The following is a 27,743-nucleotide window of genomic DNA, read 5'->3' as shown; positions in this document are numbered from 1 at the left end:
GCGCTAGCCAATCAATGCAAACCTCGCTACCTCTACGAACCAATAGAAGCTCGGAGTTGAGGAATCGCTCTCTCATCGATTTCAGTACGGTGATCAAACCGACCAATAGCATTTTGAGCTGTAGCTAACCAACTTTCTACCAATTGACAAAGTTTCTCTAAAAAGACTTGCTTGGAATATTGTGGATGAGCAGAAGAGAAACGTATTTTATTACAAATATGCAGTTTATTAGTATTGCTAATTCTTAAGCTAGCAATAAAGAAGTCAATAAACAAAGTCAAAATAAAGTTATTCAGTCAAATAAAAAAATAAAAAAGAGACAGCCACACAAAAAAGTCATTTACCATATTTTTATTAAAGTTGCATAAAAGTGTAACAAAATTGGGCAAAAAACAAGACTTTTTTTTTTAGTATTGCTAAAAGATACTTTTTTTTTTCTCCAAAAGGTATTACCTTCATCACAATTGCTTACATTTTTTCCTAATTCATACAAGTGAGTCCAGTTGACTTTTTCAGTCCTCAACTGTCCAACTGGACATGGAAAACAGAAATGAACAGCACTACAAGGTCCACATGATGATACAAATCAATGATTCCATTTTATGTTAATAGATGTTAATGCATCTAAAAAATGCTCTGTATATTAAACTTCATTTCCTAGTAAAAAACAGAATCACTGAAAAGTACAAGAACCTTTTTTTATTCTAAAACTTTAAAAAGATTTTCACTTTTGCAGCATTTTTTTTTTTCTTGTGTATTCCTCAAACATGATTTAATTCATTTGGTTGTAATAACATAACTTTATCCTAAGGCCTCAAAGAAAAACAATAAGCAGAGAAAGAGAGAAAACAGTTGCGAGTCCTGGACAATTATCATTGTAACTGACTTTATGTAATACACAAGTGAACTCAGATGGGTTGTGGAAGAGCTTCAGTGTATGATTAATATGTGTTATGTGATAGGGAAAAACTATCCTAAAACACCTGCTGGAAATGTTGGACTGGTGAAGTTCAAGAGCACTGAGTGAGACTATTAGCCCTCTTATTACAGTATTTGATTGGCTGAGACAAAAAGAGCAGATGGCTTCCTGGGAGAGATGATTTAGGAGAGTCATGTGAGAGGATTAATTCTAAACGTACGCTTGGCAGTGACCATGACGCACTGCAGCTTGTCTAGCCTGCTCTCCTCCAGTCCCTCCCTATCGGTCTCTGGAAGAGGCAGTGTTCACATCTGTGGATGTGTGTGAGGCCCAAGAGCCACAGCTGTGGTGTTGTGTGTGTGTGGTAATTTCTCCTGATCCCTGAGGGTGGTGATGCCCATGAATTTCAGAGAGTGTGTGTGTGTGGCATGTGTAAGACAGGGGAAAATTAAAGAAAATCAAAGCCCCATTTTTTCCCCCTACACACAGTTCTCTCCCTGTTAATACCACAAATCCAAAGTAACTCCCTCACTTTTAAACAGATTTAATCGCTCTTTTTATTAGTTTTTTTTTTAATTAAAAATGTTCCTGCACTCATTCAAGGAAGAGGAGGATCAAAAATAGTGAGAGAGGAAAAAAATCCACAAGGCCGCTTCTGTTTGATCTCATCTGACGTCATTTTAAACCAAGGATCGTCACAGTTTCACAAAGGGTTTAGTCCATGTGTTCACTGAGAGAGCAGGGAGCTTTGATACCAAGTTATAACAAAATTCTAACAAAAATCCAAGTTTATAAAATAAAACCATTCTATGCATAAAGACTAATTAAAAAAAAAAAACATAAAAATATTTTTAAGAACATTTCAAAACAATGAAATCTTTCCCCTTTACAAAAAAAAGTGAAACAATAAAATAATACAAATAAAAATCAACAAAATGAGAAAAATAAGCCCTGCTTATAAGGATCTAATTAAACCTCCCATAACTTTGCCTCCACCTCCTTCCCAACCGACGCAAAGGAGCAACGGGACTGGATGAGCACCTGCTCAAGGGTGAATAGACACGCACCTAAAATTGGAAAAGGAGGGATGGGATTGGTTGAGGAGGGGCGGAGGTGGGAGGAGCTTCATTTCTTCTGAGGAGTACTGAGCTTCTGCATGCCACGGATCCTGTCCAGCAATTCAGCTACAAACTCCTATGAAAGAAGAAAAGGGAGCACAATTTTTAACAAATTTAGCAGAAAGGTAACACGCTGCAGGTTTCCCCCTAATTTGAACAGCCAGAAGCCTAAAACTGTACACATTCATTTGTTTATCCTCATTATAAAGAGAATTAATGTGGTTTAAATAAGTTAAATATTTGTCTAAATTAATTCTGCTTTCAGCTGCCAGTATGTGTATTGTGCTCTCAGCTCTGTAAATATTGCCAAATTTATGTCAATCTCTCATAATTCCACTGATCTGTTCACAGAATTAGGACATAAAATGAAAGGACATAAAAAAAACCTTGACATCAAGTTAAACAAAGAAAATAAGAAAGGCTGAAATATAAAAAAAAACTTCTTTCAGTTAATGTTTATTTTATTTACAACAACATTTTATGTATAGTTTTAGCTTTAGTTTCAGTTAACTACAATAACCCTGCCTGCTCATAGATATGAGACGATTTACTCACTTCAGTAGGTTTATAACAGTCTACCAGCAGGTCCTGTTGGACAATAAGAGAAAGAATGTCATACAAACGTAAGCCTGTTAAAAACTGAAGTTGATGCTAAAATATTGAATCTGACATTTTTGAGAAGGATACCTTGACTCGTGCAGCACGGTCTACGTCGTTCTCCATGTCCAACAGCTCATCCACATCAATCTCCAGCTCTGGGATCGCCTCTTCCTGTGGCACATAGACATAAGAATCATGAAGCAGAGGGAAATAATCTGTTTGGATCATGGATGTGTGTATATTCAAATACCCCCAAGAAGTAACAGATAATTGGAAATTACACAACTGTACTTGGTAATTCCCTGCAGCTCCTGAAATTATGCAGGATTCCCAGAGGGCAAAGAAACACAGTGGGGGAAAAGTAGCTAGGCAGAGACAATGGAAACACAGTGACGCTGGTGGCACGGAAGACTCTGGAATCTTTGTGTATGTAGGCGAGTCTGAGACTGGGGGTCGGTCTTTAAGGCATTTATACACAAGTAGCAGTTTCTTGCCAAGTCCCCACCAGGGTTGATGAAGGTCACTGCAATGCTGCCTCGTCACCACTAGAGGTATCTCTTGTGTCACACAAACAGTTAAAAGTCAGCCTTTGGGCCAAACCATAATACAAAATATACTTATCCAGTTAGCAGATCAGCAAAAAAAGAAGAAACCTATGGTATTTTCTCAGTTTGATTCAAGTAGGTTTCTATTTGCTTCACCTTCCTCTTAACCACTTTAGTGGAATTTATGTATCTATTCAGAGCAATGATGGTTGTGATACTCACTGCTGTGTATTGAGTGTATGTATGTATGTATGTATGTATGTATGTATGTATGTTATAATATATATATATATAGCTATGGAAAAAATTAAGAGACCACTTCAAGTTCAGAAATCAATGTTAAGTGGTCTCTTAATTTTTTCCATAGCTGTGTGTATATATGTGTATATATATATATATATATATAAAGTATACTATTATTATTCTTATTCTAAACCAAGGATTAAAATTCAAATTCAAGTTGATTAAAATATGTACTTCAGTTACACTTTATTTCCTTCTTTTAAGTATATTTAAGTACTGAGTAATATTAATTAACAACATGTACTTATTATAGGGTTAGGCTTGGTTTAGGGTTAGCTGCATGTAATTATGCATAATTTATAGTTATTACTATTAACTTAAATGTAACGTGTAGCAAAGACCATGAAAAATAAAGCGTTGCCATATTTTCCATTTCAACTTGTCTGTGCATGCTGTGTATTTACATATAGTCTGATATCACTAATAAAGCCCATCCATTTTAAAATATGTCTATTGTTTGATGATGAGGAAGACATTAACTGACAATATGTTAAAGATGTGATGATTCATCCAGGCTGGCAAGATCCAGGATCATCTATTCATGACTAAAACAGAACATTTGTAGCTGAAAGAGAAGTTGAATACAGACACAGCAGCAAAACATTTGGAACCAAATGTGACTTTGTGCAGATTCAAATAAGCATGTTTGTTTTGAGAAATACTGCCGTGTTTGGCTATTTTTATCAGTCCAGTTCACATATTTGGCCTCGGGTTGTTGGCAAGGCGCTGGCCATGAAACAGATCTGTCTGCTTTTCTTTCCTACTGTTAGTCTGCCATCAGACGCCTTTGTCTTTGTCTCTGATCACATCAACTTCCCTAATAGCTCTAATTCAAATCAAAACCCTGATTCAAATTTAAACGCTCTTTATATCCCTATGTTTTAGTTTTAGCTCTGTTTTTAAGAGTAAAAATCCAACTATGCCACTGGAGACTTCAAACCTCAATTATATGCTGCTGTATTTTTTCTCGTCTCGTTCCTTTAGTTTGCCAATTTGGTTTCTTTTTTCAAAGTTGTCTCTTTCAATAAAGACTAGCTAATACATCTCTCTCCCCACAAAGCTATAAATGGCCTTCACAAGACTTGCAAACCCTCCTTTCTCTCTCTCTCTCTTTAACGTTTCCACTCTCCCTATTCTGCAAACATCAGAGCCTTACCAAAAACACACTTCATCATCTTCTTCCAGACACACACACACACACACAAGTCTTATGAACACGCATAAGCTCATTGTGGTTCTGGTGCAGTGACTCAAACGGCATATTAAAATATCGTCTGTCTAGAGAAACAAGCACTGAAGTAAGGAACATTAAAACTGCCCATTTCTTCACAATGGAAAATCAAAAAGGCGCATACAGGAATGGGTCTATTTCTAGAGCTGATACTTTCCCCCCCCCAAACACTCTCTCTAGTTCTTGATGCTACTATCAGTACTTCGTCTTTTCACCGCTCTCTTCCTCCCCCTCGGTTTGAGCAGCCCAGACCAGCTGTCATTGCACCTGCCTGACTACCCCTTGCCCAAATCTCTCTCTCTCTCTCTTACCAACACAAGCACACACACTACAGTTCATTCAGGCACACTGATATTGCCATGGCACCATCACGTGTGAATGGAAGCTTTAATTGCTCTGTTGAATTAACAAACCTTCAATTTGTGTCTATGAGTAGTGTGAGTAGTGCGCATATAACTAAAGGGTGCATGAGTACACAGGAGCGAATGAGCTGTAAAAACCACTTGAGTTGGCTGCTAGGGACTGGAATGTGAGTGAGTGAGTGAGTGAGTGAGTGAGTGAGTGAGTGAGTGAGTGAGTGAGTGAGTGAGTGAGTGAGTGAGTGTGTGTGTGTGTGTGTGTGGACACAAGACAAAGAATGCAAGGCACAACATGTGGGCACCATGTGCTACTAGTCACTCACACAAGGAAAAAGATTAAAAAAAGAGCAGCATAGCGCCAAGCAAAAGACAGGAAATACAAAAATAACCAAAAAGGCACTCACATTCAAGTAGAGATCATTTACACCACTTTTACATGCACAGATAACCAATTAATCATTTAGCTGGTGCAAGCAACTTACAGTACACTTATTAGAAACACAGACACTTGGGTGAAAGAGTGAAGTACCTTGCTAGAGACGATGTTTTATGTCCAATACAACATTTTTTATGTTTAGGAGTCATTTACTCATTTAGCAGATACTTTTATCCAAAGCGACAAATGAGGAACATCACAAGCAAAAAGTGCCTATGATAGTCAACGCACCACACTGCCAAGTTTCAAGAGTAAGCTGGAGTAGCACAGAAACTAGAGCAGAAGTTAAAGGCAGAACAGTATAAAAAAAAAAAAAAAAAGAGAACAAGGAGATTTATATGTGATTTATTCATAGGAAGTGACTTTGATTGTGGTTTAAATTAAGTCTGTGAAAAAGGTGACTTCTGCTACTTGTTGAAGTTGTAAGATGTCTGATTATTTTGATTGTTATTAATGGTTATAATAATAACACTTATTGTTGTTGTTATTATTAATAGTTATGCCATTATATTTATACATACTGCAAATTTATTTTCATGAATAATTCTTAAGCTACATATTTGGGCATAGCCATCATTTCAGATACTGATTTTTATCTGACCTTTGTCTCGACAGATTTTATTTTTTATCACTTGCTTTTAATTCAGTAAGAAATCAAATACACTGCTGAACAATAACCACTACTTTTTTTCCATTTATATTATATGAGAATTTTATTTTTGGTTTATTTATAACAAACACTTGTGCATTAAGTGCTGATAATATACAATGTAGAAAATGATCACAGAAAATTTACAGTACCGGTCAAAATTTGGAATTGGAAACATTAAAATTGTTGAATGTTTTTTGAAAGAAGTCTCTTCTGCTCACCAAGGCATTTATTTAATCAAAAATACAGTAAAAACCAGGGATAGAGTGAAATATTATTACAATTTGAAATTGCTGTTTTCAATGAGAATATACAGTATAATGAGGCTCAGTAAAATGTAATTTATTCCTGTGATCAAAGCTGAAATGTCAGCATCATTACTGCAGTCTTCGGTGTCACATTATACTTCAGAAATCAATCTAAAATGCTGATTTGCTGTTTAAGAAACATTTCTTATTATTATCATCATTGTTGAAAACAGTTGTGCTGCTTCAGATTGCTGTGGAAACCATGGTACAATTCAGGTATTTGTAATACGATTAAAAAAAAAAAAAGTAGTTAGCACTTTTATTCATCAAGCATGCATTAAATTGATGACAGTGAAGACATTTAAAATGTTACAAAAGATTTCTATTTGACAAATGATTAAATAAGTTTAATAAATAAAATAATGCAAATAAATCCATTGATATGTCCCCCATGTATTCTACGCCCATGTACTTCTTCCTTGTGAATGAATAGTTGTAAAAAAAAAAAAATTCAACAATTCAAATAATTTAAATAAGTCACCTATGTTTAACTTGTGACAACTGTCATTTGCCAGCCCAGATAAACATTTACACTCACAACAGCCTGAAAACTGCACTTGATAAAATATTGTTGTATATTATTAAGATGTGCAATTTAATTGCACACTTGTTGTGCAGAAGCTCCCAGTTGTTCTTTAAATCCTAAATCAAACAGTGCTATCAGCACCAATACAATATTATTCTATCTACTTAAAAGGTGATAAAGAGGATATTTTCATCGACTGAGAAACCAAAGACTATTACTGAGTTTTTGAAATGAGCGCATGCGTAAGAACAACCCCCCTCCTTTCGAGGGAACGCCTCCCAAAACTCGTGCCACGAGTATTGGAACAGGAGTGTTTACCACCGGAATTCGCTGTATTGTGTTAGTGGATTCATTATGTCGGACTCACCGCAGGTAACTCATAATCTGCAGTTGTTACTCCTGTCTCCGGACAAAAACATTGCATGCGGCGCCTGTGGAGTGTGGAAAGTTACTGGAGCGCGCAGCCGCGCACGTCTCTCACAAGGAACGCCATGGCAGTGATTGACAAGCCAGAGGGCCAATCCACGCACGTCTCTCACATCGAACGTCACGGCAGTGATTGACAAGCCAGAGAGCCAATCTTTTACGCGATGATCGTGTAAACGATTGGCTGATGTTTTTAAGGCCCTACCTCGTGCACAGATGATGTATATTGATATTATTACTTTCAGTGCACCTAATAAATAGTCTTTTATCAGTTAGTAAAGACAGTTTCAAGTAATATTGCAAAAATGTATAAAACAAAACATCCTCTTTAGCACCTTAAATGAAGCATGAGAAAAAACAGTGACCAGGGCCACATATATAAAAAGACTGTGGACAGCATGTTTTTTTTTTTGAATGCGTCTATTCAACAAGGATGCATTAAACTGATCAAAAGTGGTAGTAAAAACTTGTTACATAGAAATTTAACAAAGAATAATGAAAAAGATGTTTCACGGATTCCACGTAATATTAAGCAGCACAACTGAACTGTTATCAACATTGATAATATAAAAAATGTTTTGCCAACACAGGAATGCATTCAATTTTAAACTAAATAGAAAACGGCTAGTTAAAATGGCAATAATATTTTAGAATATTACTATTTTTACTGTTTTTTTTTTTTAAATTTTAATAAGCAGTCTTGGTGAGCATGAGACTTTTTCAAAAAATTCATCAGTCAGTGAACGGACAGTGTCTGAGACTGAAACTAAATGCTTTGTGTCCATGTGAGTCAACCTGTTGGTCAATGTGCAGGTGTGTTCAGTTGCTTTAGTCAGGGAGAACACGTCTACTCAGGATTTACGGATGACTGCATTCATGTCTGGAAATGTGTTTCTGTGACCTTTATAATTCAGCATATGTGTGTATGAGCATCTGTGTTACCACAGGTCTCCTGTGATCGTGGTGAATCTGATGTGACATTATGAGTGCAGGAGGGTCTCAGACTCGGCGCTAGTTTGACCTACATTACACAGCTGTCTTCATCACCAAGGATGAATTGTATGGCAGCTCATTTGAGGTCAAAAGGCTTTCAGTTCTTGCATGACCTTTGTCCAAAACAATAACAAGAACATTAGATCAAAACAAACTTCCAAAGCACAGTGTAGATGATGTATCCTCAGTATCCTCAATATCCTCAGAGTGTGAAAGATGTTTGATTTAAAGAAGCCAATATTCCTGGTTCAATACAAGCTAAGCTTTATCAATGGAAGAAACAAAAAAGAGAAAAAAATATATGGAAAAGCTTCACAGCTGAAGCACTTACAAAAGAAGTACACAAGATCAGTGTGGTTTAAAAGCCTATATGAGAAGGATTTATTTTTGTTAAATCAATATTTGAAGTGTAGAGGAAATGATCCTTTTTAGGAGAGAATACTTTTCTAAATGGATGAACTTCTAGTTATGCATTACCAATGTAATTCCCATGGTATTTTCTCCATGTAAACCGTGCTTTACAGATAGTTATGTCACATGCTGTTGTGGTATTATTGAATGTCTAGCACAAACGTTACCTGGTTACATTATCATGACAATTGAAAGATTGGATAGAACTTTACAGTTCTATGCCCTCGCATCAACACAAAATGTATGTGTTGTGGTGCTCTCATGAATGTTGGCTGGAGATTCATATTTTAGTAAATAAAGTGGTAAATTATGTTGCTTCATAACACGAGTTATGAAGCAACTCATGTTGCTTCATAAAATTGAGGTCAAACCACTGGAGTCACATGGATTACTTTTATGATGCATTTACTAGTACGTCCTGATTTTGCCAAGTTAGACACATTCCTGGATCAACATATTGTTGATCCTGGAACAACATTCCTGTCCAAAAATGTAGTTCTAATCATATCCTTACCCATACCCATAAGTTATCACTAAAATCAGAGTGAAAAGATAGGTGAATAACATTGAAGTAGAAGCACCTAACCCTGGATGTAAGCCTTGACATGAACTGTAAACTTGTCCCTCAAATCTGACTGGTTGACTGGAATGTTGTTCCAGGTTCAAAGAAGTTCATCCAGGATCATGTTGCACTTAGTAAAATCAGGTTCTGCTATTTACTACCTTTCTGTGGCTTGAAAGTGGTAGTTGAGTAGACTGTCAATAGAGGGACAGAAAGATCTCAGATTTCATTAAAATATCTTCATTTGTGATCCAAAGATGAACGAAAGCCTTACAGGTTTGGAACAACATAAAGGGGAGTAATTAATGACTCAGTTTTCATTTTTCAGTGAACTAACCCATTAAAAGGTGAATTCTAGCTGTCAGTGTTTTTATCATCAGCTAGAAATGGTTCTGAAACAAATTCTAACAACATTGTTGCTCTGTTAGTTAGTTAGTTAGTTAGTTAGTTAGTTAGTTAGTTAGTTAGAAAACTTTAATGTCCTCAGAGAGGCAATTTGTTTTACAGTACAGACATATTGACACATAATTCACAACACAAACATTATCCACATACACAATATCAAAAAAAAAAAAAAAAAAAAATCATACCCCTCCCTATACATTATTTAATTGGGTTATTGCCATGGGAATAAATGAGTTTTTTGCTCGGTTAGTTCTAACCTTAGGGTATCTATATCTACGACCAGAAGGGAGACGCTTAAACTCCACTGAAAGTGGATTGGTTGTATCCATGCAAACCTTGTCTGCCTTCTGTACCAATCTCGTCAGATATAGTTGGTACAGGTCTACCTGTTGTTTACCAATGATTCTTCCACACGTTTTAACAATCTTCCCCAATTTGTTCCTTTGGGTGATTTTTGAATGTCCATACCAACATACAATACAGTAAGAGAGAATACTCTCAATAAAAGACTTATAAAAAAGGGACAACATTTTGTTATCAACATTAAAATAATTAAGTTTTCTAAGAAAATATAAACGTTGTTGACCCTTTTTAAAAACGGCGTCAGCACACTGATCCCAGGATAATTTGCAGTCAATGATAAGACCGAGATATTTATACTCCGTCACCATCTCTATCTCCTCTCCTTTTATCAGAGTTGGAGTGGGTGAGGGAGCCCCATGTCTAAAATCAAAAACCAACTCTTTGGTCTTGGTCGTATTCAAATGCAACTGGGAGGCTTCACACCAGTCAACGAATTCATGCAACACTGGACCGTGCTCAGTTTCATCTCGCTCCAATAGACTAATCACAGCAGTATCATCTGCAAATTTAATTATATAACGTCCAGGATAACTACTGCGACAAGAGTCAGTGTACAATATATATAATAGTGGTGACAAGACGCTACCCTGTGGTGTCCCAACTGAAGTGAAGCGGACCCCAGATAATGTATTCCCCACCCTTACTCTTTGTGGCCGCCCACTCAGGAAGTCCAAGATCCATTTAATTAGTGTTGAGTTTAGTTGGAAATTGTCTCTAAGTCTGTTTGCTAAAATTTGTGGATGGATTGTATTGAATGCTGATGAAAAATCTGCAAATAAAATGCGAGCATGTGTTTTACAACCCTCCAGGTGTGTATACAGATAATTTAAAAGCACTAAAATAGCATCGTCTGTCCCCCTCCCAAGTCTATAAGCAAATTGTAGAGGGTCAAGGGCATGTCTACAGGAATTCATGATGTGTGTTTTAATGATCTGCTCAAGTGATTTAACTAAAAGAGAGGTGAGGGCAATAGACCTGTAATCCTTGGATGAGGATGGATGGGAGACTTTGGGAAGGGGGTTCACAACTGCTGTTTTCCAAAGCAGTGGAACCACCTGGGTGTCCATTGAACGTTGAAAGAGGGAACAGAAAATACCACTTAATTGAGCCGCACAGTACTTCAGCACTCTGCCTCCAATGTTATCCGGCCCCGGGCTTTTTCGTACGTTAGTCCTCTCAAACACTCGCTGGACCATCTCCTTCTTAATAATCAAAGTACTCTCCATCCCAGCATCGTCCATCACACTCTGTTGCCAGGCAGAGATATTATCATTATCATTTGTTTCAAAACGAGTGAAATGTTCATTTAAGTTGTTGGCAAAAACAAGGGATGCTGCATCATCCATGAAGTCAATTTTTTTCCCTGTCTTGAAGGGGGCATTGGCCATCAACTTTATACCAGTCCATGCAGCCCTTGAATTCCCTGCAGCCAGGGTACTCTGTATCTTATCCTTGTACTGACACCTGGCCTTGTAGATCTCCTTATTTACCTTCCTTTGCATATCTTTTCTGTTCTGTAAGCTTCCTGAAACGAAGACTCTCTTTTTCTCATTTAGTATGTCCTTTAGTTCTTTCGTCACCCACGGTTTGGTATTTGGGTACACCTTAATGATTTTAGTTGGAATGACCGCACTCACACAGAAGTCTATATAACCTGAAATAGCATCTGTCTGTTCGTGCAAGTCAGCTGAAGAGTCCTCAAAAATGGACTCTGTGTCATTAACGTCATAGTTGTGGTGTGAACTTTGATATTCTCTAGAATTAGAACAATTAAAAACTTATAAGGGCAGAATTAACTCAATACTTAAATAAAAAAAAAAAAAAAAAATGTAAAATGAAATATACTCAAGGCCTACTAGTCAAAGTTACTCACTGTGGTAATCAACATTATACCACAGATGTTATTGACAGAACCTATATTGAACCCAGAACATCCTCTGAGCTTCAGATGATTCATGAGGACAGAGACTGACGTCATGACATTATCAAGGGCAAAAGATCAACATCATTCAACAGCCAGCAATCATAGAGAAATGTACATGTAAATGTGAATTTTTGTCAATTGCCTAGATAAACATGCTGTAAAAAAAAAAAAAAAAAAAACACAATTATCAGTAAGATTTTATCAATTGAAACTATCAAACGAGGTGGCTGAATAATTGAACTTAGTGACACTAAATTATCTAGAGCTGCTTTATAGTTGAAATTGATGTTGTAATTAATTATAATTTAAAAGACTGATTCTTAAATTTGTTTTGCAAAACTGACTTCTTCCTGTGTATTACTGTAAAGCTGATTTGAATCAATCTGTTTTATATAAAGTACTATAAGTAAACCTGACTTGGCATGCTTTTATCACAGCAAATTTTCTCATGTGAAACTTACATGCAGCTGTATATGATAAGCCATTTCTAATAGGGTATATCTTGAAATATAATATATGGTATGGTATGGTATATGTAAATATAAGGTAAATATATGACAAAAATTAAGCACAATTTGCTAAATTAAGGGGGTGACCGTGGCACAGCATACCCAATGACACTTACCATACTCTCTATTAGATCTTTAGCCAAGTTGTTAATATGTCTGATTTCAACATGTCTTCTGTTAAGGTGATGTTCACATTAAGTGTTTTGTCTATCTGAGCACATGTTGTTCTAATCTCTTTATGCATGTGCGTATTTGCCCCGTGCTGACAGAGTAATTTATGCCTGATATCTGATCACATATTCAAGTGCCAGCACTTCTACCTGTGGCTAATGACTGCAGGGGTTTCTGCATGGGTTGGTTAATCTCTGATGCCAAGATAAGTTCGGGGAAAGAAAAAAAAAAACAGATGAAGAGGATAGAGAAGAAAAAAGGTCACTTCCACTGGTTTAAATTTATCAATAAATCTAAGAGCCTTTACACCCACATAATCTTTCTCTCTTTGTCTTACGTTTTTACTGTGAGCATATGCAAAACGTTGCATAATATTACCCCTGAGACAAATTACATTTGAGTCCAGGTGTGCACATTCAACAGCTCTAGTCATTGCACAACAACATCCAAGACAACTGGAGGAGTAATTCAGGAATTTCCTTAGATGCTTTAGCAGATTGTAAAAACCCACATCCTGGGACAATACACAGAAAAAAATTATTCATTTTATGAGAGTAAGGAACAGTTTTTTAATACACCAGCTCTTAAATGTTCAGATGACTTAATGTTTAAGAGTTGAGGGGATTAAACAATATAAGATTATTCTTTGGAGAGGCATGATTGATAACTGAGGACAGAGATGTGATGGTGAACATCTTAGCTGTCCAAAACAAAAGGAACAAGACACAGAGTCTTTTTAAGACCAGGGATGCACATTGGCTAATCTGAAGCTAGGAAGAACATAGTTTGACATCTGTGGGAAGTTTAACATAAAACAGGTTTTGCATGAAGATTAAGAAAAGATTAAGTTGAAGAAGAAAGAACTCTTACAATGTGAAGGGAAATTAACATTAATAATTGAGACGTTATTCTTAAAGGTGAAGTATGTAGTTTCTGCGACACTAGTGGCACCTAGCCGAATTACAGAAATACAGCATATTTTGCAAACATCCCTTTCGCACGGCTCACGCAGCCAGACCTTCAGACTGACAGCAGAAGGTCTAGACACTATCACAGCCTTTACTGGCCAAGGACTGCCCAAGATGACGTCTGACTGACATGTAAAGCAGCCAGGGCTGCATGATTAATTGTGATTTATTTATCACATACGATTTGGCAAAGGCTGCTATTATTTTATGCACAGCTTGTCAGTGCTGTACAGCTCTGTGATCAGTCGTAAATGCTTTTCCACCTGAAAGCCAGAGGGCGCTCTTGCACAGAAACTCCAAATATATGCCCTGCTGTAGAAGTACATAAAACACGCGTCATTCCAGGAAATCCCAAAGGGCTTCATACTATCGCTGTAGCTGAATAAACAGTAGACTGAAACACTTTGATTAATTAAACATGACCAATAAACAAACAACTGCCTTATTGTGTGTAAGAAGCCACACTTCACAGAAGGATGCTCAATTGATTTCAATGTTAGTTTTCGTATTGTGCGATAAATCGTGCAGCCCTGAATGCAACCAATCACAGTTACTTTTGTTCCACGTCATGTTTAGGGGCGTGAAAATGTCGAAAAAAATCAGTGCCCCCTTGATAACAGACGGCATGCATCTAATAAATTAGTCATTCAAGAGCGTTGTAAAACATTTACTGCAACAATGGCACCACAAACATCAAATCCAGCGTTTAGTTGTTCCTGATTATGTGCTCAGTCACAGTTGTAAACACAATGGCTTTCTTCTTCCATGAGGGGGTTTGGCATCATTTCCAGGCAGACCGTTAAAGAACGTGACACAAACGGGAAGATTTAAATCCTGTAAAATTCAACCAATCAGATGATGACTTCAAAACTCCCTTAAGTGTTTCCCATTTTGTGTGCCATATGCATCAGACATTCAGTAAACAGTCCGGGGGTGTGACGGCTGAGACTAAATCTCCCCAACTCAAGCATTACAATCACAGCTAGAAGTGCTTGTGAAGGCATGTCTTAACAGGTAAAATTAGGCAACTTTCAATAAAAGTAACATATCAGGAATAGTTTTATTTGTTTTGCTATGCGTCATCATGAGTAAGCAACCGAGTAGACTAACACTCTTTCTAGAGCAAATGTGAACGTCTCATTTATAATAAACCAATGCAATGTATGAGCAACGGGTGCATTTTTGAAATGATGCTCCACTACTGATTGAGGCTATCTACACTGGATACATCAAATAAACAATATTAACTGGAACATCTGTCTTTCTGATCGGGTACATTATGATGTTGTATTGAAGCTTCCATTGTAGCAATGCCCCATTCACTTTGAGGTGTTCATGACCCGTTTAATCTTTGAAGGTCTAAAAACAGTGATATCCGTCTTACAGTCCTGTAACCGGAGCTAAATGTCTCATGCCCTCTACAGCAGAGGTATTCAATTAAAGTTCCAATAGGTCCGGGCTCTATATTTCCATCCAAGTGGAGGTCCGGACAATACTTTTTTGGAACAGTTATACATTTCCATCAGGGCAACCATATTACTTTGTAAAAGAAATAATACTAAACACTCAAATTAGTAATCAAATTTTTACCAATATTTACCAAAAAAAAAAGTAAATATTTTTCCCAACAGGTTATGAATATAAAAGGTTTAGAGTAGATGTTTTATCAGGCTATCATTATATTGTATTTTTGATATTTTTGTATGGTACATAGAAGGCCTTGAGACTGAGAAAACATACTAGGGGTGCAGGTTACCTCTTAAGAAAAGTATGGACCATTTATATATTTTGCACAAAGTAATAAACTACTAAAAACAAACAACATACATAATCTAATAATCAAAACTCTCATCATGAGCACAAAAAGTTAACTACTAGTAATTTCAAAGTTTTTTTAGTCTTCCCTTGCCATCTCTTAATAATTTCCAAATTATAACAGCATTTATTTTGAAATGTTCTTAATATGCTGATTAATAATGTTAAACACATGGGGGGATTTTAAAGGCGTCACACGTTAACTTACAAATCTGGTTGAGTTAAATGGTCTCAGTCATCTTTATGACAGATAAAAAAAAAAAATTATTTGCTGCATTTTTGTTTCTGCAGTGTTTTAGCAAAAGTATATATTTTGCTGCTCACAGTTTGTGCTCAATATTTACACTTTTGGGGGAGATAAAATCCATGAATGGCATATTAATAGTAGTCCATGCACAATAAACTAGGTAAAAAAAAAGAAAAAAAAAAGTAGTTTAACAAAAAAAATGGGAAAAAATGAAAGTAAAAAGTAGCATTTCATCCGAGTTTGCTCTGATGTGTTCATGGTTACAATAGTAGATTAAAATAATGACAAAAAATAGGACTACCAGTTTGCAATATCAAACAACATAACAGACTGTTTTTGTACAGCTAAAAAAACGAAGTACCTGACAGTGGAAACCTTGCCCATTCAAGTTAAAAATGGACATGCCCAGGCCGGACGTTAAAAATAAGCTGCTATATGAAGGCAGTAATGATTCAGTGATAAGACAAAACAGATGCCCTTTGATATGCCTTGCCTGAATTTCCTGTTTAAATAGAAAATATGTTACAGGAAAGAAAGAAAACTGCGCTCAACAAATTATTTCATGGGGTCTTTCGCAATGATACATTTTATTACGAATAGTAGCCTACAGTAACATCCAGGTGAACTCTAAAGAGGGGAGTGACAAAACCTACAAAAGTTTGTTCTGAATCACTCACTCTCCACCTCATACAGCTCACTTTACTAACCTCTGATCTATCTCATGTAAACACACACACAGTGCCGTACTATTGATTTATTCTCAGTCGGCTGCAGTCTGGCATTATGACAGACAGCAGTGGTGCTGACAGAGAACTGAGAGAAAGAGGACTAGGGACACATGCTGCCCCAGGAGAGAGTCCTCTGGCTGGGCTGAAGTGGGCCATGACGGGTGGGGGTGTATAACCCGCTGTCTCTCACCACACACTGGGGGCTTATCAGCAGATAGCACACTGAGAATAACAACACACACACACACACACGTCAGCAAGACTTTTCCTCTACATTAAAACAAAAAGGAACTTTTACTTTCATTAAAACAACAGCAACACTGTAATAGACAAAGGATTAGATCTTGTATTGGTCTTTTATTAAAAAAATAAAATTACATTTTACACAAGCAGCTGAAAAATATAAAGTGTTAAATGAAAAAGAAATTAATGAACTACTCTAAACCAAGTCATAGAGAGTCAGACGGGCTGTGTATTTTCATATTATGTAGCTAATGACCCAAGGGAGTGAGAGCATGCTTTATCAAAGAGACCAGATCATATGGGAGCAGTTTCCATAGAAATACTGTTGCTGAACATAACACACATCCAGACACGAAACACCAAATCAACAGGTCACTACACAATTGACCTCCCGCTTCCGTCTCGACAAAGAATGTTAAAACTAAAGCAGTAAGGATGTAAGAAAAGGAGAGTCACAAACAGCTATTAGAGATAAAGAATCCAGATGTCTGTGACAGGAAGAAAAATGTAAGAACTCTAGCGATTGGATGGATTGTTGAGTCAGTGACAAGCAGAGGCCTTTAATTAAGAGAAACAATAATGACCTCACACAATGAAAGGAATCACAATCAGTCCATAAGCTTAATCAACTGGCAACCCCACAGAATTGTTAAAGATTTAAGACTGATAAAAAGCGAGCAATGTATTTTGGCTCAGTCTGAACTCATTGCCCTTAATCTGAGAGAAAGTCATTTAGACTCTCTGGCATCCTCTCTATTTAAAGCAGAATTTCTTTTCTTTTTAAAAACATAACTAGAGGTTAACCAATTAGGCTTAAGTCAATAATACCTATCCGAATTACTTTTAACCTAAGACTGGCCGCAACCATTTTTAACTTGAATGTGCATGGCTTCCAGCGTCATCTGCTTCTATTTATTTTTTTATTAAAAGTTATGCTGCTTGATGTTGCAAACTGGTATTTGTTATTTTATATTAAATCATAATAATAAACATACTGGTACATAAAGTTTACTGCACTTTGAAATTATTCTGGTTATTTTCTGAATTATCGCATGAAATAGCTTACTTCAGCGATGAAAAACCAAGTTGGATGAAATAATCCATACATTTGCAAGTAAATGAGAACAAAATGCACATAAATACTTTATTGTAGTTAATATTTACTCAATTCAAAAAATAAAATAAAACAGCCATTGCCAATAATCTCAAAATGCTGATGGTTTGGCCAATATATCAGTCTGTCACTTTTAAGATACTACATGTTTTAACATTTTATGTTTATATTTAATCATTGGCCTGTTTAGACATTAAAGAATCTCTGATAAATATCTACACAGAAGAAACATATTTATACAGGGAGTGCAGAATTATTAGGCAAGTTGATTTTCTGATCATATTTTTTTGTTTGTTTTGGAAAGTTTTGGAAGATCATTTAGTCCATCTCTGCAAGATGGACATTTCAGGATAAGAGATGGACTAAAAGTGAACTCCCATACCTTACTGCCAGATTCTGGAAAATAAATTCTTCAAACAGTGGTACAAGAGGATGTGGTGCTGGTCCTTCAGGAGTCACTCTCAAGCTGTCTGTCTATAAGGCCTATAAAAACCCAGTCTTCATGTATTTTATAACACTTCAGCTTGTGATTCTTATTAAGAGCGGGTCATTTTTTAGAATTCTTCACCTAACCCAAGTCTCTGAGATCCTGACACCTCACACTTCTGAAGATTCCAAGTAGGTTTCAGTACTGGGAAATGGTGGCGCTGGAGACTAAAGGGTTCCTGATGGTTTCACACTTAATTCTTCACCTTAATTCTTAATTATTTTGCAGTTAACGTATCTTTTCTTCTCCAGCTGTTTTTGTATGACCCCGCTGACCCAATGAGCATTTCGCTGTCCAATGGTCATGCTTTAACTTTGCAATTTCTAGTATTACATTAGTATTGCGTCCTTCTCAGGAGTATTTAATAATTTTTGACTTTTCAGTCTGAGTTAAATCTCTTTTTTGGCTCATTTTATCTGTAAAAGAAAACCTGCCTAATAATTCTGCACACCTGAATATAAGGCATTTTTCATTTCCAGCCTTCATGAACAATTATATATCACTTATAAATGATTAAAAACAATATTAATAGTAGTTATTAAGATTGATGTGGATTGAAATTGGTAAAATGTGCTTGGAAAAAAAATATGATCAGAAAATCAACTTGCCTAATAATTCTGCACTCCCTGTAAATGTCAACTTTAACCAAATCCGGTCATAACACAACATATACCAACATCCTGTTCAATAGGAAATGAGTCAACACAGGACAGAAAGTGTTTTTCACAGGGTCTTTAAAACATTTTTTTCTACATTCTTTAATATTACGCTTTTTATATACACTTTTGTGTCTTCTAACATCTTTATTAGTTTCCTGTTTACGCATATTCTTTCCAAGCAGTTAGTGAACCCTGAACTCGGGAAAAAAAAGAACAGATTTTAAAATAAAAATTCAAAGAAAACACTTACTAAACAATAATTAATATTTCAAAAAAATATTATTTTATTTGTTTTCCTGCATGTCATGTAGCCATTAACCAATATCAGAAAACTATGAACCTGCAGATGTGGTTCAATGGACTATATGCACGGAGCGTTCTTTAGAACTTCCGCATTAATATAAGCCAGCTCGTAAACTTCCGGTGAGATGTCATTTGCTGGTGTGTTGAGCATCAGTAGTGTAATACTTAGTTTATAATCAGAATATAGTCACTTAAATAGTCAGGCATAGCATTAATTTAGTTATTCAAACGTAAGACAGCTTCGAAAATAAATAAATAAAGACATACCTCAATGTTCCTCCTCGGCTAAATTCAATTCGACCATTAGTTTTCACACTTTTATGTGAAAAAAAGCTTCAAAAATTAAATATTTATTGTGCACTTTAGTTAGATTAATTGAATAAAATGTGTGTTTTCACAAGTGTGCTGAAATCATTGATCTTGCGCTGCTCTGACTGACATCTGCTGTGATTACAAAGGGAGAGCACGGTGCTCTCTTTCTGTGTAATTAATTCACAATAAAAGTTATTGTTTTTCATAAGATTTTGTGAGTATTTCATACTTCACATTGACGAAATGTTTTTTCAAACCTAGTTATTTTATAATGTTTAATATTTAGTCAAAAACGAAGTGAAAAACGTTTAGAGGAAATGGCTGATATGTGCGCAAATAAATACTACTTTGCCGCCACCTGCTGGTTAAAGTGCTAATTACTGTCTTTTTTATTTTTAAATAAGTGTTTTTATCAAATGTTAAATTTCCTACATTTTTAAACGTTCGGTTTTACAATGGGGACAATCTCAGAAGGATGAACAAATTATGTTTGTGGTCATCGCATTAAAAATAACATTTAAAGTCCTGGGGAAAAAATGTGTGTGTGTGTGTGTGTGTGTGTGTGTGTGTGTGTGTGTGTGTGTGTGTGTGTGTGTGTGTGTGTGTGTGTGTGTGTGTGTGTGTGTGTGTGTGTGTGTCTCTAATTACAGACAAGGCATTTTTAAACAGTCCCAATAGCTTCGTCTTTATTGCAATCAATAAAACTGGTTTATTGGCAAATTAGGTAAATGTAATAACTGCATTAAAATATAAATACAACATTAAAAGTCAACCATAGATGGTTTTGTGTCGATGTACAACGACTACAGAATGAACAGCTAACAGTTCACCGGAAGTGCCCGAGCTGGCTTAACGACAACCAGGAAGTAACCCGTGCATATAGTCCATTATTGAAATACTAACTTAAAATCTCAGGGGGTACTTCAAGTAAATATTTTAGGTCAAAGGGGTTAGGCTGACAAAAAAAGTTTGGGAATCCCTGATGACAGGTTTCAAAAATCAGAATGAGACAGCCATTGCAAAACATCATGAGATCTTGAATCAATAAATACAGTGTACGAGGTGTGTTGTAGTCTTTATAAATCTGGCTCTGTGATCATTCTTTCTAAAGATAGAACAAGTTGGAGGTTGAAGTTGAGAAAAAGCAGAGGTGATAAAGAGAAACACCAAGAGGGCAAGACCTGCAAGCCCCTCTCTCTCCCGTCTGTCGTTTCTGGAGCGGAACAAAGCAGGCAAGCGTTCATCATATTCCCTAGATTAGAGCACTTTAGGATATTCAGTCTGGGCGCCTTCAAGTGTGTGTGTGCATGTCTGTGCATGTGTATTTCTATTCATACTTGATTGAAACTAAGTCTAATTCACTCTGAGTTACCCACAGTTCCACTAATCCACTAAGTACCGCCAGGACAGGGCACTCCTTAAGAGTTTTTAAAAACAGCAAGTATATGGCTAAAAAACAACCTTTACATCAAGCTAAAAAAATCAAAGAGAGAAACGAGAAAACGTTACTGTGCTCCGCTGCTCTAGTTTCTGTAATAACAGGTTTCTAGCCGTAATTATCACAAAGCCCTTTGGACTAATGAAAGTGTTTCTGCATCATTAAAGGACTGAGGGGTATATATTGCTGTGACTACACCCTTTGACCTAATATATGGCTGGTGATGATGTCACAGGTGGAGTTCAGGCCCCACAGAAGCTAAGGATCTGCTATAACGGCCAAATGTGTTCTTTGAATTTGTATGGCTATACCATACACATCAGCACACTTATTTAAGCAAGGCATGCAAAAGATATCAAAATTTAAAATAAAAAAAAAGGGGAAAAACCATAAACTATTCAACTGCAGAAATTGACTCGATTAGTCTGTTGTTAGTAACCCATACCTAATATCAAGTATCAAATTAATAGTGCACTCCAGTGCTGTTATCTAAGGCTCTCTTGGCTTCAATCTACAGCAACTTTCCAAAGTAACATAGAATTACTTAACTGGATTTTAAACAAGCTAAAGAGCCAGACAGTCTGTCTGGAAGTTAAGTTGGTTCACTTTGCTGAATCCTCTGCTCTTGAATTAGGCTGTGTACAAAAGGGAAGGCTATTTCCAGCCAGATCAGAGCCCTTTTACATAAGGATCACTGAATGACCAACAGAAAAGTTCAGATCTGAAGACATCCTGCTTTGACGCATGTTGAGATCAATAAGTCTCTCTCTCTGTTTACAACTGAGGAACATTTAAAATGGTTTTGTGGTTCACTTTTTCGAGAACAGAACAGCATCATAAACATAGATCATTTACTGTACAACACACTAGATGATAGTTGCTAATTCTTAGACTTACAGTGTGGATGGTGAGGAAAATTACTACTCAATCAGAATTAGTGTGTATACTCACCTCTCCACCTCTGTAACTAGGTTCTGTGATTAGCGGGTGTGTAAATGCAGTTATGTAAACTGTAGAATGTTGAATTAGATGTTGAGCAAATTAAGACAATGGCTGCGTCCAAATTCACACTTAAACTAAGTACTAAAATTACTGGATACTTTTCAGAATGGGACATTTATACTACGTTATACCTTTAAACAGTTGATGTGCATAGATTTAGCTTCTAGCTAAATGCATTCTCTTAAAATTAATTACCTTAAAATCTGTATTTAAAGAAAGGGTAGGCGATTTGTTCCAGAAGCATTTTTTTGTTATGCTGGTTGAAAGTTTCTTCACATCCTGATAGCAATCACTAAGTTACGGCGGTTGCACAATGTACGATTTTGGCCACGATTTGGTCGTCTGAGACAAATTTTGAGAATCCTAATAGATTCCTCTGATACTAGGCTAAAATCTGAATTCTTTGATCGCTAGTTTGACATGTTCATCGACAGCTGATTAATCAAACCGTTGCAATCAAATATTACCTCAGACGAAATTCTGGCAGTGTCAGAAGATTTGGCGCACAGATTTGTACAAATTGACTTGTTTTTCAAGACAAGCCGTGATCAAAATAAACGCAAGAGACGGTCCTTGCATTTCAGTCCTGCGTGTAATGCAGCTCACAGTCACCGAACGTGTATTTGTTGATGTACACCTCCGGACAACTTTTCATGCGTGCATCCGTTTTTAACGCATCTTGACTGTCGTACAGTCTTAAGCCCGGGATACACTAAACAATTTTAGCAATCCTATAAGATCATTACTTTATCACACTGTACGACATGCATGTAGACTGTACGATGATGACATCTATTGACTCGTAGGCTACGATGCAAGTTTCTAGAAGAATAAAACGTCATCAGCATGCGCTAGTTGTAAACAAAAAGACCATGCTGAATCACACTTTGGCAGTTGTAGTTTTTATGTGTGCTGAAAAAAAGGAAGCAATGAAAAAAGAAGGGAAAAGAGCTAGAGGCAAGCAGTTTTAGTGTTGATTTCATGTCGCATTTTCATTGGCTGTAGGTCGTAGTAGCATCAAACACACTGTGCGTTGATCATGCTGAATTTCTGACACTGTCCGAAAATTATCATAGGCTATCTTTGGTCACAAGACCGGGAAAACAGCCGTCTTTGAACCTCTCTCACTGTACGTCATAGGACCACCGATTAACAGCCACAATCACGGAAATTGGCACGATTGTTTCACGATGGCAATCTTTCGTCTGGGACAGCCAAAAATTGTGCAGTGTATCCCGGGCTTTAAACACATGCGTTTCAATGGCAACACTATCAATGCCAAAATTAATCTGCAGCAGTTTATGTTCATTATTATGGTAATGTTATGTGCTTTGAGACACGAGTATAATGCAGTCTCTTGTGACACTTTTCTTTGCTCCCAGCTGTACGCGTTCATGTGTTTTGGAGGAGATGTGGCTTTGGAGATGCTCTGAAGGGAAGGTGGGATCTTATGCTTTCAAAGCTATATGATTATATAGGAAGTGCATTTGATTTTACTCTATCTGCCAAAGGTATAAACTTAAAATAATCAAAATTAATCAATCAATCAAAATCAAATTAATCAACCTAAAACAACCAAAAAAATCAAGTATATCTGCAAAAGTAAATTCATGTCAAAACATGACAAATCATGAGATATAATTCATTAAATTTGAAAACATAAGGTTTGGCCTGATCTCATGATCTCCAAATACCTGCATGTAATATGTGGCAATATTATTCATCAGAATGATTCAATAATGGTTCTGTAATGTTTTTTTCACATGAAGATTTAATAATAATATACTCCTGTGATGGTGAAGCTGAATTTTCAGCATCATTACTCCAGTCTTCAGTGTCACATGATCCTTCAGAAATAATTCTAATATGCTGATTTAGTGCTCAAAAAAAATAAAAAAATAATTATATATATATCATTGTTCCGTTGTGCTGCTGAAATTTTTTGCAGAAACTTTAAAACATTTCTACTTGAACAATTTAATGAATCCTTTGTTCAGTGTTTTTTTTTTCTTTGCAAATCTTTAACAGACATGCAAAGCTGCCTTTTTAAATATGTATTCTGACTGTGACATATAGGACATGCCTAAACCTGTTCTTTCCCCTATACACAAAAACACGCACGCATGCAAAAACACACAGCGCGCACACACATTCACACAGGTGCAATTGGGGGGAGGGGTGTGTGCTTGACAGCAGCTAACAGGTGAGGAACTGAAGTATTCAAATAGGGTCTGAGTGTGAGGAAGGAAGGAGATAAGAGAACTCAACACAAAGTAAATATAGAGCCAATATACAGAGCGACTCAACATCCTTACACTGTTCATCATTGCGCAGCACGTGTACACACAAAAGGACTGCTCCAAAGCTGAGGTCACGACACTGCTGTGACCTTTACTGCCTTCTTAAAACATCAGAGAAACACAACATACGCACACACTTCCTGCAGTTTCGCCTGTCACTGGCATTTCCTTCGGTCATGACTCACGGCTCGGCAGTCTCCAATATGTGGCATCAACCCATGATCCCACTACAATTATGCCTCTCCTTCTCCTCCTAAGCCTGTCAGAAGATCCTCCATCCTCTTTTTCTTTCACTTATTTGCCTTTCCCATCTTGTACGCATAGGAGAAATTCGCAGATTCATTCCAAAGCGAACAAACTGTTAGCAAACATGAGTTGTGGACCTACTCTGTTACCATGTTAACAAAGTCACAATGAGTGTTCAGATGTACACACTTGACTCATTCATTTAAACCTAAAGTCCAAAAAGGCATTTATTTTGCAATTTCATGTGTGACATCACATGTTAAAAAGTGCAGTTGTATGCAGCAAAGTGCAACACACTGTGTGAGTATTAATGAGAGGAAGGAGGAAAAACACTCAACGCCATCCTTGTGTTCCTGGCCAAAGCCACAGCTGTCCCTCTCTATACCTCCCTCCCTCCAACTCTTTCACAGACCGTCTGTTAGTCTCCATCAATGATTGTCTGTTTACTTCTCCCTTGATTTTTGCATCCTCTTTTTTAAACTTCATTTAACACTGCCATTAGTTCTTGATTTCAAAAGGACTCCACATCAAGTGATGATGTCTCATCAGTTTATCACAGTGACTCAGTCAATCATTCCCTGAAAACATACACTTGCTGAGCTTAAAAAAAATGATTTGAGCCCTTATGCTTTACCCTCCCAGTCAGTATTTTTGTTTTCTCCTCCCTTTTATTATCCGCAGCAATTTTCCTTAACGCCAAGCCACATCTGTAACATTGTTACTGAAGCGTTTCTGTCTAGTCTTTTTTTAAAATACTACACACTCCATATCCAGGGAAACCAAACACTTGCTGTGCAGAAAGTAAGATTATAATGACTTGATTGCTTCTCTCTATGGCAGTATGCCACGCCGGCTCCTTCCACAGCAAAATTGGTATCTGGCTTCTGACAATTTAAGTAGTTTTAAATGAAAAGGATTAAGACTCTCAAGGGACCGCCACGTCACGCATTATTGTTTACTAAAAAGCTAGGAAAGTTGGCAAAGCGGATTTAACATGCTGACATGGGTTTGGATAACGTGAGGAAGCAAACGGGTATGCTTGTTTCTGGCTGTGTGGTTATAGATTGGGGGAGGGTACAAGAGACATGAGGAATATGCCAAACCACGTGTTCATCTCTTTTGTTAAAATGCTGGAGGTTCCCTCCCAAGACAGGTTTATGGCCAGTCTCAACACTCATTTTTGACTTCATGTAATTGAAGACTTTATGTTAAAAAAAAGCCTTTACAAACAGTAGACCTATTAAAATTAATCTTTAGTGCATATTTGTCCTTTTACTTACACTGAATTAGAACCACTTGGCCTCAGAAGGTCATGGAAGCTGAGGGGCCATCAAGTTAGAAAAACTGAACAAAAAAATGCAAAAAAAAAAAAAAACACAACTAAGAGCTATAGGCTACATGGAGAGTTGTTCCTCAGTTAAATTGTACCTGTTTAACAACAATTATTTTATTTTTGAGAAATTATATTTTGTTAGTAGCTACATCTCAGATTAAAAATGAATAATAAAAACATAAGGTCACAGAACATCACATATAGTATGTGCAAGAATGTATTCATTCATCTAATTCATCCAAATCGTAAAGTATGGGAATTCTGATACAATTACAATCTCTGTGGATGTAATACGTTACCCAAGCATCATTTGACTTATGTTTTATGAATACTGCCTAAAATACTGATTTATACGTAGTATTTAGGCCTATAGTAGCAAAGTACACATATTTTTGGACGCATGGACACACTTCTCGACACCTACTGGTGTAACGTCGTAACTTGCAGACAGGTCACTGAATGAATCATTTTAGTGAAAGGAAACAAATCCCTGTAATGAATCAAAATGAAGAGACAGAACCCACGAGACAATCTCATCGTAACTCACCTTTTCCAGACGTGTAACGTTACGCTTTATAGTTTCAATCGCGCGCCACATAAAATTTTAACTATTACTAGTTTCATCAGGTTAACCTCCTTACCGACGTGCACGTGACGTCACCGCGGCGCGTTACGGGATAACGCGCAGGTAGAAATACAGTTAACGTAACGTAGTAACTAATGCGCTCTCCCTTTAGCACTTAAAGTCTCTTGAAATAGAATGTGGGTCAGCTGCAGATTGACTTAAACACATACTTACATCTGCGCATTGGCTCGTAATGATGTTACGGTAGCTGCATAAGATAACTTGATCACTGCTGCGCCGTTAAAGCGCACTCATCCATTTAGTACGGACGCAACAATAGGTTCTTGACCTGTTGGAGACTTTATTATGGCTTTTGTTTAGTAGCTATATAAATAAACCCATGTACAACCCCAACAAACAATTAATAGTCTAAACTAGCTTACTTTTGTTTAGTAAAGCTTCCACAAAGAGTCTTACCTCACAGTCGTAGAGATCCGTTAGCTGGTCAATAATCCACTCTTCCAAATTAAGTCTCTTTCTCAGTTCTTTCCGGTCGTATTTTACTGTGACCCTTCCTTGCTTGCGGACCGGGGTCTCGGCTTCTTCGGTTGAACCGGGGGGCGTCTGAAAGTAAACGCGAGCTTGTTGGCTCGATTCTGGACTTGTTACCGCCGCCATAGTCCGCAAATATATGCTGTGAATAACCGGCTGGTAAAGTAGATAGGGTTTTCTTCCCCGTCTTCGCTGAGCAGTGTGATTTATAAGGCCACTAATAGAGCTATTATTTATTCCTTCTCGCAGAACTCAATGACATTTGGCAACTACTTGACAATATTTCTAAAGTAATGTAAAGTAACTATATCTGATTGTTTGTTTCGCTTGGTCTTGTTGTCACAAACTATCAAGCCGCTAAGCACTTACAGGACTGCAAACCGCGTGTCTCCTTTTGCTGCTTTAGAAAGTAAGCCACAGACGCTCAAATCACTTCAGACTCCAGCGTATTCCTCGTGGCCTACTGTTTTCCTTCAAATAAAAAATGGAAGCCGTTTACAATGATTTATCCGTGCATTTAAAGAGAAACAGCAGCGTTTTTTTTTCCTATCTTATTCAAAGCAGTTAAAACGAAAACAAACAGTGCAGTGTCCCCCTTCTTTTTTGTCCTTCCTTTTCCCCTCCTCTCTTTTCCTACTCTGCTTCCCTCACCCGAGTGATGTGTGTGTGTGTG

The 27,743-nt window shown here is 36.8% G+C and overlaps 1 protein-coding gene across 1 annotated transcript; it reads right to left on the bottom strand.

Moving 5' to 3' along the window:
• Nucleotides 1–341: 341 nt before the first annotated feature.
• On the bottom strand, nt 342–27,743 carry ppp1r14bb (protein phosphatase 1, regulatory (inhibitor) subunit 14Bb). Its single transcript, XM_067400485.1, has 4 exons — nt 26,996–27,743; nt 2,725–2,808; nt 2,593–2,625; nt 342–2,113 (listed from the first exon to the last, which is right to left on the bottom strand). The coding sequence occupies exons 1-4, from the start codon at nt 27,194–27,196 to the stop codon at nt 2,045–2,047; spliced, it is 387 nt and encodes a 128-aa protein (XP_067256586.1). The 5' UTR covers nt 27,197–27,743; the 3' UTR covers nt 342–2,044.

Source organism: Chanodichthys erythropterus, chromosome 11 (genome assembly GCF_024489055.1).
Source record: "Chanodichthys erythropterus isolate Z2021 chromosome 11, ASM2448905v1, whole genome shotgun sequence".
Lineage (NCBI taxonomy): Eukaryota > Metazoa > Chordata > Actinopteri > Cypriniformes > Xenocyprididae > Chanodichthys > Chanodichthys erythropterus.
The sequence above is the reverse complement of the archived record's forward strand: the minus strand, read 5'-3'. Positions and strand labels throughout refer to the sequence as shown.